At 40.0% G+C, this 13062-nt stretch overlaps 1 protein-coding gene across 2 annotated transcripts; it reads right to left on the reverse strand.

Annotated features, from left to right (window-relative positions):
• Positions 1-226: 226 nt before the first annotated feature.
• On the reverse strand, positions 227-9797 carry LOC309710231 (small ribosomal subunit protein eS17; the record flags this gene model as incomplete). 2 transcript variants are annotated; one of them, XM_082539524.1, is made up of 5 exons in its annotated part: positions 227-348; positions 2727-2792; positions 7151-7256; positions 8295-8446; positions 9707-9797. In XM_082539524.1, 5 exons carry the CDS (start codon positions 9707-9709, stop codon positions 271-273), a joined length of 405 nt encoding a protein of 134 aa, XP_082395650.1. In that variant the 3' UTR covers positions 227-270. The 2 variants fall into 2 exon arrangements, with proteins under 2 accessions (XP_082395650.1, XP_082395649.1); XM_082539523.1 differs by lacking the exon at positions 9707-9797 and having other exon boundaries at positions 8295-8452.
• Between the last annotated feature and the right edge of the window lie 3265 nt (positions 9798-13062).

Raw genomic sequence — 13062 nt, forward strand, 5'->3', positions numbered from 1 at the left:
AGCCTTGTGTGGCCTCTTCTGTTCCTCCACATAATTACTGGCATGACTCAGTTTAAAAGCATCAAATTTACAGACATAATTGTATTTTCAGCCAATAATTGATGGGGTTTATTTAGTTTCACCCAACTGGTCCTACACTTATGAGAAAAGGATAACTTAACACCTCAAGTTTGGAGAGGGAAAACACAAAACGGATGTCCACAAATCATCAGTCCTACAGCAGAGCTCTTTGTCCCAAATGGATTTTATTGGGAAGATACTGTACAGAGCTTAGACTCCTCGGGGCTGCTTGAAGTTCATGCCGACAGTAGGTTGGGTGACCTGCAGGTTGGACAGGCTGCCAAAATCCTGAGGGACATAAACAAGACACTGGTTTAAGAACTGATCTGAAAGGAGGTGACTGCAACTCAATATCAACTCAATACTCAATGTCTGAGAGCACCAGGGTCTGACAGGAACAGACAGTCCAGCAAACACAGGGAAGGCTCACATGTTTATATGCCTGTAGTTAATAAATGACCTGGCAACAAAGGCGCCATGATCACCTTTCGATACAGGCTCAAGGGAAATGCAAAAGCAACAGCAAAGTTACACAGCTAGCTGTCTGCGTCTTCTTGATGGAATGGTCCTTCAAATATTTTGGCCTGCTGTGTAGCACGACTACCCGGCTGGTTTGTACTTCAGCTGTGGTGAGTACATTTATATTCACTTATTACCAGGCATGTGTGGCTGCACCAGCATAAACACTCATGGTTTTTTTTTAAATGCTGTGTCCTGAAATAAATACGTGATGTGAAGGTTTTAATATAGTGATGTTAAACAAAATGGGTGGGGGATCTAACAGCATCACATGAACAACAACACACTTGACAAAAACTGCCAAAATCAGTGTGAAAAACTAAGTACACCCCCATGATTCCCAATCAGGTTGAGGTTTGAACTTTGACTAGGCCATAGTTCCCTTCTTTCGCTGCATCTCTGTTGGAGATTTGCCCCTGTCCCGTTTCCTGACCAAAGCTGATCATTTTGATATACAGAGTACAACAAGACGTCCTGTGGCTGCAAAAGCAGCTCATATCACTGGTCTCCTCTGTCCATGGGGCGTAGTTTTAGAAGTGTGTGGTTTATCAAAGCCAAGTAAAAGCATTTGTTGATAAATGACCGAAAAGAGAAATCACTACCTTCATCTGTTACACATTTACCGATTTATTTCAGCATCGTGTAATTATTTGTCTTCAAACAACAGGCCTAACACAGTTCCCTTGTACATTTTAAGTAGTAATACTATTTTTACTTCATAACAGTGAAAAACTTATTGTTAAAATTATTTAACATGAACACTTAAATTTATCATGTAAACATGCCAGATTTAGCCAGAGAGACTCATTTTCATCTGCAATCCCTGGAAGGCTGATGGTGTTTACAGACAGAACAGAGCGTTTGTCCTGGAAGTCCTTCAGTATTTTTTAATTATACTGCTATCAATTTTAACATTTACATGCTATCTGAGGCCCGTGGAATCTAAGGTGCAGGGTTTGTTTGGTTTTTCAGTTTATCTGAACACTGCATTGTCTGACATTGGGCTGAATTTGCTGGGGTGTCCACTCCCAAGAAGGTCGGCAACTGTCTTGAATTAGAAACCGCTTTAGTTACCAAATACATGTGCACGTGCATGGAACTGGATTTGGGCTATTTCTTTGCCTGTAGTGTACATAACAGAGTAGACAACAGCACATATAGCATACTTATATGTGTTTAAAAAAAAAGAGGAAAAAACACATGTCCCATTATCTAATTTTTTTTCTGTCTACGACATTTCAAAACAAGTTTTAAGGGCATGCTGCACTTTGACTCTCTGGTTTGAGTGGCTGTTTTTAAAAGCTCCCTTCTTGCTGCTGGAATCGGACCGTTACAAGCTCAGGTTGATTCTAGTAAAATCCTTTACCTGGAAATTCTGCCATTTAAAAGCTGAACACAGGGACAGAGGCAAATATGTCCCAACAAACTGATTTCAGCCATTTAAATGCTTCTGTGCTTTAAATAAAATCTTCTGGTTTAAAAGGCCTGAACAGCAACCTCCACTCTGACAGTAACACTGGTTACACAACAACTGCCAGTTTTAATGAAACACTAAAATGGATCAAAGTGTTCTGAAGTTTTCAAACCCTCTGGTTCCTCTGAAGGCGATTCGTGACCTCCCTTGATGTTGCTTGATGAGATGTGCCTTCCTACAACTTCTCTCTAGAGCTACACAAACTTTTTCTAAAGAGCTCCACTGGCTGGATACAATTCAACACTCAAACTCCATTAACTCCAACCATTTTTTTTTATTTCCCAACTCAAGACCAATTGCTGTTATCATTAACAAGATTAGATGCCTGTGTCTGATCTAAGTCATTCCACCATTAAACATCTAACAAATCAGCTTCTTATTTCTGTCATTACCTTTGTGAGCCTGTTGCTTTTACATCTTTTTATTTTCATTTGTAGTTGGAACATGCCTTTAATTCTAAGATTTATGTCTGATCACATAATTTTTCAGTAGTTTGTTTTTGTGTTTAAAACACGGCACACAGAGGATTCAATTTGTGAGAGGATTTGTTTACAGTATAACAGACCCTTTATTTTAATCAGTTAATACATTAACCGCTAAGCCCCAGCAGAGTAAGATGAAAGTAAGTACCGCAAAAACTGTACTTGTTCTGTCCTGTTACAGAAAGACTTACCAGCAGCTTCAGCATCTCCTTGGTGTCGGGATCAACTTCAATCAGCTCCTGGTCCAAAGCAGACACCTGGACAGATAAACACACAGGAATCACATTAGCCATCACTACATTCTTCATTTCCGGTTAATACTTGTACTACATATCGTACTGTGTATGACTGTGTACGTGACAAATAAAATTTGAATTTGAATTTATCTCACACCTCAGTTATTTCCACAGTTGCAAAGTAACACCATATTATTTTGTTTACTTATATCCATCTGTTGTGTTTAAAAAAATTGTACGAGTGCACAAAAAGAACAGAAAGTCCTTCAAAACTCAAGAAAATTTGTATGTGTTGTTTTTTTCTGCATTGTGAATCACCTGCCTACAGACCATAATCACAAAACAACTGGTAGAAAGAAAGGTGTTCGGTTCAGGCAGACTACCAGGACACAAAAAACACATAACAGGCACAATTTGGTTTAATGTGTCCAAAAGCCCCATCAGGGCTGGACACTCGACTGTTCCAGCTCCTGACCATGTTTGCACTTCTGAGATCACCTGTGGATAAACTGGTTGAAGCAAACACTCACAAATATATAGCTCTGTCTTGCAGCCAGTAAAAAAAATGTATGAAGCCAGTGGTACAAAACTACAGTTTTATTCAAATTTGCAACGTAGATGCACGCATACTGAAATATTGGCACACTACAATGCAGACTTTTTTTATTTGCCTTTTTTTATTTTATTTTCTACTTTGTACATTCTCTGCTACTACTCTGCTCTATTACTGTTAAGCTCAACTATTTCTCCAATAGATGAAACAAATCAAAACCCAAACGCCAGATGGAGTGAAGAAACTTTCTAATCCTAATCAAATGTTAATGGGTAAAAAGGAAATCAACAGCTTCAAACACAAACAGATAGGGATGCTATAAAACATGGATGTAGATTCCAGGATAGGGAAGATTAAGCCAATGTGGAAATATCGCCAACCTGCATTCTATCTGAGAGCCACCAGATGGCATAAGCTGTGGTTGCAAAGAGGCTCCAGATTCTAAAGAATCCTTTTATCTTGGCCTCTGTCCTGTGGAGTTTATGGTCTTAGTCTCTTACTCTGTATTACAATAAATAAAAGAAACGGTCTGCAGTGCTCACGCAGAGCAACTTTCAAGTGTCTTTCTTTTACTGCCTTCAACAGGCATCGTTACATATGTCTGGAAAAATGTTTGTTTAGAAATTAGAATAATTGTATTACTCTAGAGCAGGGGTGCTCACACTTTTTCCGCATGTGAGCTACTTATAAAATGACCAAGTCAAAATGATCTACCCACTACAAAAATCCAAAACATATACTTATTTATAAATATATTGAGGATTCTTTATATCTACAATGTATATACATGCATAACCGCAATATCCAATATTTCACAACACAATTAACTATGTAAATTTTTTGTCATTACCTGAGTTTACTCTGATGACTTGCACTGAATTGAATCAGCCAGGGATGCATAGTCCGGACAGTAGCTGCTGACGGCCAGGTTTAAGAGAAAAAACCGAGAGCTAAAAATTGGAGTTAACTCGCTGACTAGCTTGTCAGTTTTACTACACTTCGCGCCGCTGTTTGCGCATGCGCAGCGACCTAAGCGTCAGAAAAAATCTGCTGTCATCTGACTGGCTTCCCTGTATCAATCAAGTGACGGGATGGATGATAGGCTGGCATCTATTTTTTTAATGCCATGCGATCTACCAATACTACCTTTGCGATCGACTGGTCGATCGCGATCGACGTATTGAGCACCCCTGCTCTAGAGTGATTGTTGCAAACAGATTGAATTTAAGTGCCAATTTGATTCGCACAATCCAAAACTGATTCCATCTTATTGCCATTTTATCCCCATCTTGATGCACTAATATTCCTTCGAAAACAGAACCTGACTGGGAGTGATCTCAGACCTGATAATATTTTTAAAGGGACCAATTCAAAGGCAGGAAAATCACGAGTTGATTGGTCATGGTCACAATAATTATGGTTGTGCTGTAGTTTCCAACCACTGGTATCCCTAGTGCAACTGTAGCCTTACAGGCTTGTGGGATGAGTTTTGTGCAGCATGTTGAGGTGCCTGGAACAATAATTGAGATCCATCATACAGTTTACATGCAACACATTAATATTTATAAATGTGAAACAGTTTGATGTTTTACACAATTAAATGTCAAATTTAGAAATCCATGAGTTTAAAAGTGCAATTAAATTGATCTTCAGAAAAATTAGACTTATTAAAATGTACTCATTCCACTCCTTTACCCAAAATAATATCCAAGCTTTTGCTTTATTTCTTAACATTTGTTTAAAAAAAATAAATGTGCCAAATTTGCCAAAAGAAAAGAAGTTTACTAAGGTAAACTGGATCAGTTGGCAATTATAACGACAATACTGTAACACTACAGCCATATTTTCTTTTTAAAAAAAAAGTCAGTGGTTCCCCTCAAAGCTGTGTATTTGTAGTTTTAATTGTGAAGACTTAGCACAATTTAACCCCACATTTCACAATAACTAAAATTGTTTCAAAAACACTCTTAAAAACAGACTTATGTTTTAGGCTAATAATGCACAGATTTGGCTATTATTCTGTGCCTGACCCATTTAATCAATCACATAAGCTACCAGACCTCAGTATCAATGGCCTGCTGATGCACTCTTGATGCTTTTCAGCTCTATATTGCAGCAAATAAATCCACACATTCACAAATAAAAATAATGGGGACAAACAGTGATCTGTGCACTCTGCTGACACCCTTCTTCATCTGTATGCACAATGAAAATTACTGATGCAGCAATTTAGCCATTCATTCTTCACTTTTTATCTAGTTGTATATTGCTGTAATATTGTATGATTACAATAGACTTGCCCAGCACATGAACCCTGTAGTACCATGTACGTTTAGTTACGTGACCACTTGTGGATCAGGCTCAAACTTCAGTCAACAATCAGCAGATCGTTCAGCACTAGGGCTGGGCCATATTATACCGTTCACGGTAATACCGGTATAATGTTAGGCAACTATAGGAAAATGAAATATCGCGATAGAATATGAGTAAAACGCGCATGCGCAGAGCCTTTGTTTTCATACGCACATGGCCGATTGTTGAGTGAAACAGATGAACCAGAATTGGTTTGTAAAAATGGTGCAACTTCAGTGATGTGGAACTGGTTTGGTGTTTGTCCGTCAGATACACAACAAAGCACATTTTTTTGCAGAAGATGCAAGCGGCCGTCGTTATTGTCGTATTTGTCGGACTAAGATGCTCTTAAATCTGGGAGTAATCTGGGTCCTAAACTCCGTATCGTTCAGGTCAAACGAACACTGCAGCATCACTGAGAGTTAAAAACTGTCTAAATTCTTTCATCTTTAATAAAACGATCAGAATTGCTGCTTTACCAGGTGTAACTATGAAGTTTAACTTCCAGGCATCCATGAAAACAAAATTTATTACATTTAACGGAGTTAGAAGTTAGCAGGAAGCTAGCGGAAGTTAGCTCGCTAGTTTCGCTAGTTACCTAAGCATGATATTGCATGTTCTGACTGAGAGATTTCTGAAAAAAATCAAACGTACAGCTCTGCTATCACTTCCAACATAAATGAAGACAGGAAACTAAACAGCAGTGACGCTTCAGTCAGGAGAACAACTGAGATAATCCATCCACAATACGAGGTTAGTCATTAATATACTGCAACAACATGGGAATAGAGCAGCTGCCAGAGAATTCAACATTAATGAATCAATGGTACAGAAGTGGAGGAAGCAAGAAGAATGAGTTTAATAAAGTTTGATTTATCTGACTGCTTTGTTTCACTTAATGTGCCTTATAATCCCGTGCACCTTATGGTCCGAAAAATACGTACTGCACACTGCAGTTTAATGTTGCAAAGCACCTCTTTTTAACTTCAGTGGATATTATACATGGTTATGCTCAGGATATGTCAGCCCATTTCTACTGGAAATGCCTTTTGGTTAAACTTTCAGCAAGCAATTTGCATTTGCACTGTTACATTTTTATAAAGCTTTAATGTACATAAAAACCAGCTTCTTGTTTAAGTGAAAATAAACGGAAGGTTGTCTTTTTGCGCTAGTAATGTTGTGGAGTTGTATTTTGTCTCGCATCAATTATATCATCAGTTATATCGTTATCGCAAATTTTCAAATATATATCGTGATAAATATTTTTGGCCATATCGCCCTGCTCTATTCAGCACCTCTCACCACAACATTTACAAACACATCTATGGCAAAATTAGAAAAAGATACAACAGGAACTATACTAATGGTCCCAGTGGTTCCGGTAGCATGCTACCAGAATCAACAAGTTTTACAAGAGCAGATTCACTGCTTTTACCCGGTCTGGTATAACCAACACAGTGATGCGTTCACTGACCTCTGGTACATAGTTGTCTCTCCTCTCTCTCTCTTCCTCCTGCAGTTTGATGGAGATTCCTCTGACTGGACCCCTCTGAATCCTCTTCATCAGATGTGTTACATACCTACAAGTGGAGCAACGCACACAAAGTTGTCATCACATGGAACTGCCATGATAATACCATAGAAATTTGTACATATTATAGAAATGTCATGTAGGGACATGGTTACTATAGCAACACCATATGTTAAGATTCCCAAATGCATCGAGACAAGCCTGGGCTTGTCTGAGACCAAGAGCCAGGTGCCAAGGCACCAGTATACCCTCCATACTGGTTGCTTTGCTGCCGCAACATCATTACAGTCACTTCTATTTGTGCCATATAAGCACTGATATAGAAAGAGAAGAAATCAAAACCAGAAGCAAAGACACTGCCCAGTGTTTTTTTCCCCTCTCACAAACTCAGGTTTTCAAACTGTGCAACATCTCCCTCATACATCTGTGAATCTCTACGCTTCTGTAGTGAATACCATTAAAATGGCGGTAAAAACGGACACGATCATATCCTGGTGTCTTCAATCCGGCTGCAGCAGCCACGGTGCAACACGCCAGGCTACAAAAATAGATAACTGTAGGTGGTGTACGACACAAAAACGGCAGCCCACACCAACAGTTATGACCTTTTTTTTTTTTTTTTGCACGTGGTGAGCATACAAACATCACCAGTCTCTGATGATGTATTTTCATGAAATACCACTATAATTTTGAGGCTTTTTAAACCCACCTCTAATCTAAAAACACTGATGGTTTTGGAGTGTGTTTTGGTACAAAAGTGACTTAAAAAAATGATGAAATAAATGCTAACTCTGCTGCAAACTCAGATTCCACACCACAGGCCTTCCATCAATATCTGCCTACTTAACAGAAAAATGTATTTATTTAATTAATGTCTACCATCCCAGGAATTGTTTGCATGTCTTAGAGCACCAGGGTCTGATAGGAATTGGCAGTCCTTCAAACACGGGAAAGGCTCAAAGGTTTATCTTCCTGTAATTTTTAATGACCAGGCAACATAGACGCCATGATCACCTTTCGATACAGGATGGCAGATAAGCAAGACAAATTTGTGGTTGTGGGCTCCACTTTGCAATAGACAACTCACCCAGCGATCTTGTTGCGGAGCTTCTTGCTGGGGATGATGGCTATTTCTTCGCACACCCTCTTGTTGGTGTGGAAGTCATTTCCCAGCCGGGTGTAGTATTTTTCGATGATGACCCTGGCAGCCTTTTTCACCGTCTTGGTCCTGACTCGTCCCTGCATGAAGAGAACATGTTTACTCGTTACTCCTAGCATTTGGGTAAACTATCGGAACAGTCATTCTGGCACCATTTCTTTAAAAAACATCCGTTTGCCACCATGAGTGGAATCTAAATCCTATTTTAGGCCTGGCCAATCTGCAGGCAACTCCCTACCTGCAGGCTGACCAGGTCAAAGCTGTGGCTGTCCTTGATGTTATATGGCTGATTTTGCACACAACCTCCATTTCCATCATCTTGGACTGTACCAGGCAATGCTAGTCCTTGTTCTGCTCTGCAACGTCAGTGAGCTCCGTGTAGAAGCACATTAAGCAGTTTTCCTCCTGCTGCAGGTTCTGGCTGGAGCGGTCCTCCTGATCACAGTGGGTCTCCTGCACAGCAGAACAAGGACTAAAGGCATCAGCTGCTGCCCAAAATGGTAGAGTTGGAGTCCATCTGACTGGAAGATTACACTAAATGAACAAGCGGCTAAATGAATTCCTGGACGAATACACCGAAGACATAAAGAACCAATTTTACAAATAGGATGAAGAGGCCGAGGTAAACGTACCAACATCCCAAAGTAGTATTGAATTGAATAAGGTTTGTGAATTATTATTATTGATAGAACCATCTATATTTGTTTCTTAGAGCCTTATGTGAGCCTGTGCTAATTTTGTTAGTTTTATCTTGTTACTGTTTAATATTATACATTTTTGCCTCTGGGTTGCTCTAACTTCCTTGGAATAAAGTTTACCCTTAAACTTGTGTGTCAGACGTTGTTTTTGGATTAATGTGGTGAAGTTTTGTCGCGCCACATAACATCTTCAGTATTCTGAAATCACTTGACCGAAGCACTGTGCGGCTGAAGACAAGCTCCCAACTAGATCAGGGACTGCAGCATTAGCTTCCTCAACGACACACAAGCTAACACCTGAGTTGGCCACCAAGCTAAGGTGAGCTATACTTTTCGGCAATTTAACCATTTTAACGGTTCGCGAACAAACAAATACCGCCTAGGTTGTTCTGTCAGTCCTCTCGATATTAACCGATAAAAACCCGAACAAGCATCGCGGCTCATTCAGCCGGTCGCTCCGTCAGCAGCAGCGTTACAGAAGCGCCGATAAAAAGTCGCGTTCGTATCATCTAACGTCAATACAGCGGCCACAAGGAAAGATTATTGATCTGCTGCTTATTGGTAAGGTTAAACGGAATACAAAACATTTTAAACGACAGGATTAGAACAGATAGTGTAGGTAGTCATATAAAAAACACCCACCATGTTGGATCGGCCCTGGTAAAAGAGAACAAGCACACTTCCGGTGGAAGCTTGAATCCTCGGGCGGAAGTTGAAAACAGAAACGTTCTGTCCCTGCAGCGACCCCTCCGACCGTAAGCTAAACAACAACCTCCAACATGCACGTCTCTACAACAGACAAAAAACGCTTTCTTAAAATTTTGTGTTGTTTACCAGCTTTTCTCCTCACTGCCCTGCCATGCTGTTTGTAAGTCAGAAATTTTCAGCGTGTGATCTTGAAGATGTTTCCATATATGAAAGAGAAATATGCATCTACAGGCGAAACAGAAAGTAATAGAAGAGAAAATGAGGAGACCTCAACTGTTTCTTTGACACTTGGTTTGATAAACTTACTACGTTAATGAAAGCGGTAAAATGGTGGGAAAAATCACAAGACCACAAGGCCAAAGCTGAAGAGGAAAACAACGTTTGATTGTGTATTGTTGGTTAAGGTTACAGTGGGGCAAAAAAGTATTTAGTCAGCCACCGATTGTGCAAGTTCCCCCACTTAAAATGATGACAGAGGTCAGTAATTTGCACCAGAGGTACACTTCAACTGTGAGAGACAGAATGTGAAAAAAAAATCCATGAATTCACATGGTAGGATTTGTAAAGAAATTATTCGTAAATTAGGGTGGAAAATAAGTATTTGGTCACCTCAAACAAGGAAAATCTCTGGCTCTCACAGACCTGTAACGTCTGCTGTAAGAAGCTTTTCTGTCCCCCACTCGTTACCTGTATGAATGGCATCTGTTTGAACTCATCATCTGTATAAAAGACACCTGTCCACAGCCTCAAACAGTCAGACTCCAAACTCCGCCATGGCCAAGACCAAAGAGCTTTCGAAGGACACCAGGAAAAGTATTGTAGACCTGCACCAGACTGGGAAGAGTGAATCTACAATAGGCAAGCAGCTTGGTGTGAAAAAATCAACTGTGGGAGCAATCATCAGAAAATGGAAGATTATCAAGACCACTGATAATCTCCCTCAATCTGGGGCTCCATCCCGTGGGGTCAAAATGATCATGAGAACGGTGAGCAAAGATCCCAGAACCACACGGGGGGACCTGGTGAATGACCTGCAGAGAGCTGGGACCAAAGTAACAAAGGTCACCATCAGTAACACACTACAACGGCAGGGAATCAAATCCCGCAGTGCCAGACGTGTTCCGCTGCTGAAGCCAGTGCATGTCCAGGCCCGTCTGAAGTTTGCCAGAGAGCACATGGATGATACAGCAGAGGATTGGGAGAATGTCATGTGGTCAGATGAAACCAAAGTAGAACTTTTTGGTATAAACTCAACTCGTCGTGTTTGGAGGAAGAAGAATACTGAGTTGCATCCCAAGAACACCATACCTACTGTGAAGCATGGGGGTGGAAACATCATGCTATGGGGCTGTTTTTCTGCCAAGGGGACAGGACGACTGATCCGTGTTAAGGACAGAATGAATGGGGCCATGTATCGTGAGATTTTGAGCCAAAACCTCCTTCCATCAGTGAGAACTTTGAAGATGAAACGAGGCTGGGTCTTCCAACATGACAATGATCCAAAACACACCGCCCGGGCAACAAAGGAGTGGCTCCGTAAGAAGCATTTGAAAGTCCTGGAGTGGCCTAGCCAGTCTCCAGACCTCAACCCCATAGAAAATCTGTGGCGGGAGTTGAAAGTCCGTGTTGCTCGGCGACAGCCCCAAAACATCACTGCTCTCGAGAAGATCTGCATGGAGGAATGGGCCAAAATACCAGCTACTGTGTGTGCAAACCTGGTAAAGACCTATAGTAAACGTTTGACCTCTGTTATTGCCAACAAAGGTTATGTTACAAAGTATTGAGTTGTATTTTTGTTATTGACCAAATACTTATTTTCCACCTTGATTTACGAATAAATTCTTTACAAATCCTACCATGTGGATTCATGGATTTTTTTTTCACATTCTGTCTCTCACAGTTGAAGTGTACCTCTGGTGCAAATTACTGACCTCTGTCATCATTTTAGGTGGGGGAACTTGCGCAATCGGTGGCTGACTAAATACTTTTTTGCCCCACTGTATGTATGGAGGAAAGCGAATAAAGTGTGTCTTGCGATATATGCCAAATAATGAACCTGACCTAACAATACAAACAAAGAAATACTGATAACATGACATATCAGATGGTATATAGCCTATGTTCCACAGAGGTGAATACAGGTTAACTTGTTCTATGATGTGCCACCACTTTGACAGATAATGATGGATACAATTGAAAAAATGGCAAAAATCAAAAACATCGGGGAATACTGTTTTCATGAAGTGGTGTATATATATATGGTCTGCAAAAGTGCTTAGGTCAAAGTAACATCTTTGTGGATGGCACGACCCAAAGTTGCCCAACAGAACATTGCCCAAAACATGCCTCTGCCAACTTGCCTGCCTAGGGAACACCTGGCACCAGGATGCAGGTGTTCCCTAGGTAAGAGAAAATGTAGCTTACACCAGTTGAGGTATGTAACATGTGACATTATTGTGATAATAAAATAATACCGTTATTGATCCCAAGGGTAAATTTGTGTCTGACATGGCCCATCTGCTATTTGTATGAAAATTAAAAAGCCTAATCGCTGTGGGAGCAAATGTTTTTCTGTATTGCTCTGTTGTACAACAGACAGAGAGGAGTCTTCTATTACTCATCTTCCATGAAAATGTTGTACAGTGGGTGATCAGAGTTATTCACCTCCCCCAGCATGTACAGTCTGGCTCCAGCGCCAGCTTTCTTCACTAGTTTGTCTAATCTCTTTGCATCCTTGTATCTGATGCTGCACTGCAGCATAGAACGGAACACTTGCCACCATAGACTGATAGAACACCTGCAGCAGCTTACTGCAGATGTCAAGAGATCTTAGTTACCTTAACAAAAATAGGCAATTTTGCCCCTTTTTTATAGTTCATCTTTATTTGGGGACTAGTCTCCTTGACCAATGTCTCAATTTCATTTGTAGATGACACCTAAATGGCACAGTAAAGGTTTAGTCTGCTAGGTGGGTGTTATTTTTAAATAAAAGGTCACAAAGTTTCATGTATGATGGTATAAAACAATCTCAAGAGATAAGATAAGATAAGATAAGATAAGATAAGATAAGATAAGATAAGATAACCCATATGGAAAAGAAATAGTAAAAACATATATGATTTACTCATGAAAGTGGCCACTTTCATGAGTAAATCATATATGTTTTTAGTAAGTATACAAAACATACAGGTTTCATTATATAATTTTTCAAGGGATCTTATATGTGTTTTCACTCTTGTATGCTTTTCATACAAGTTTCATACAAGACAGATAAAAACTTTATAAGATTT

This window comes from Aulonocara stuartgranti (assembly GCF_965226115.1).
Source record: "Aulonocara stuartgranti genome assembly, chromosome: 7".
In the NCBI taxonomy this organism is placed as follows: domain Eukaryota; kingdom Metazoa; phylum Chordata; class Actinopteri; order Cichliformes; family Cichlidae; genus Aulonocara; species Aulonocara stuartgranti.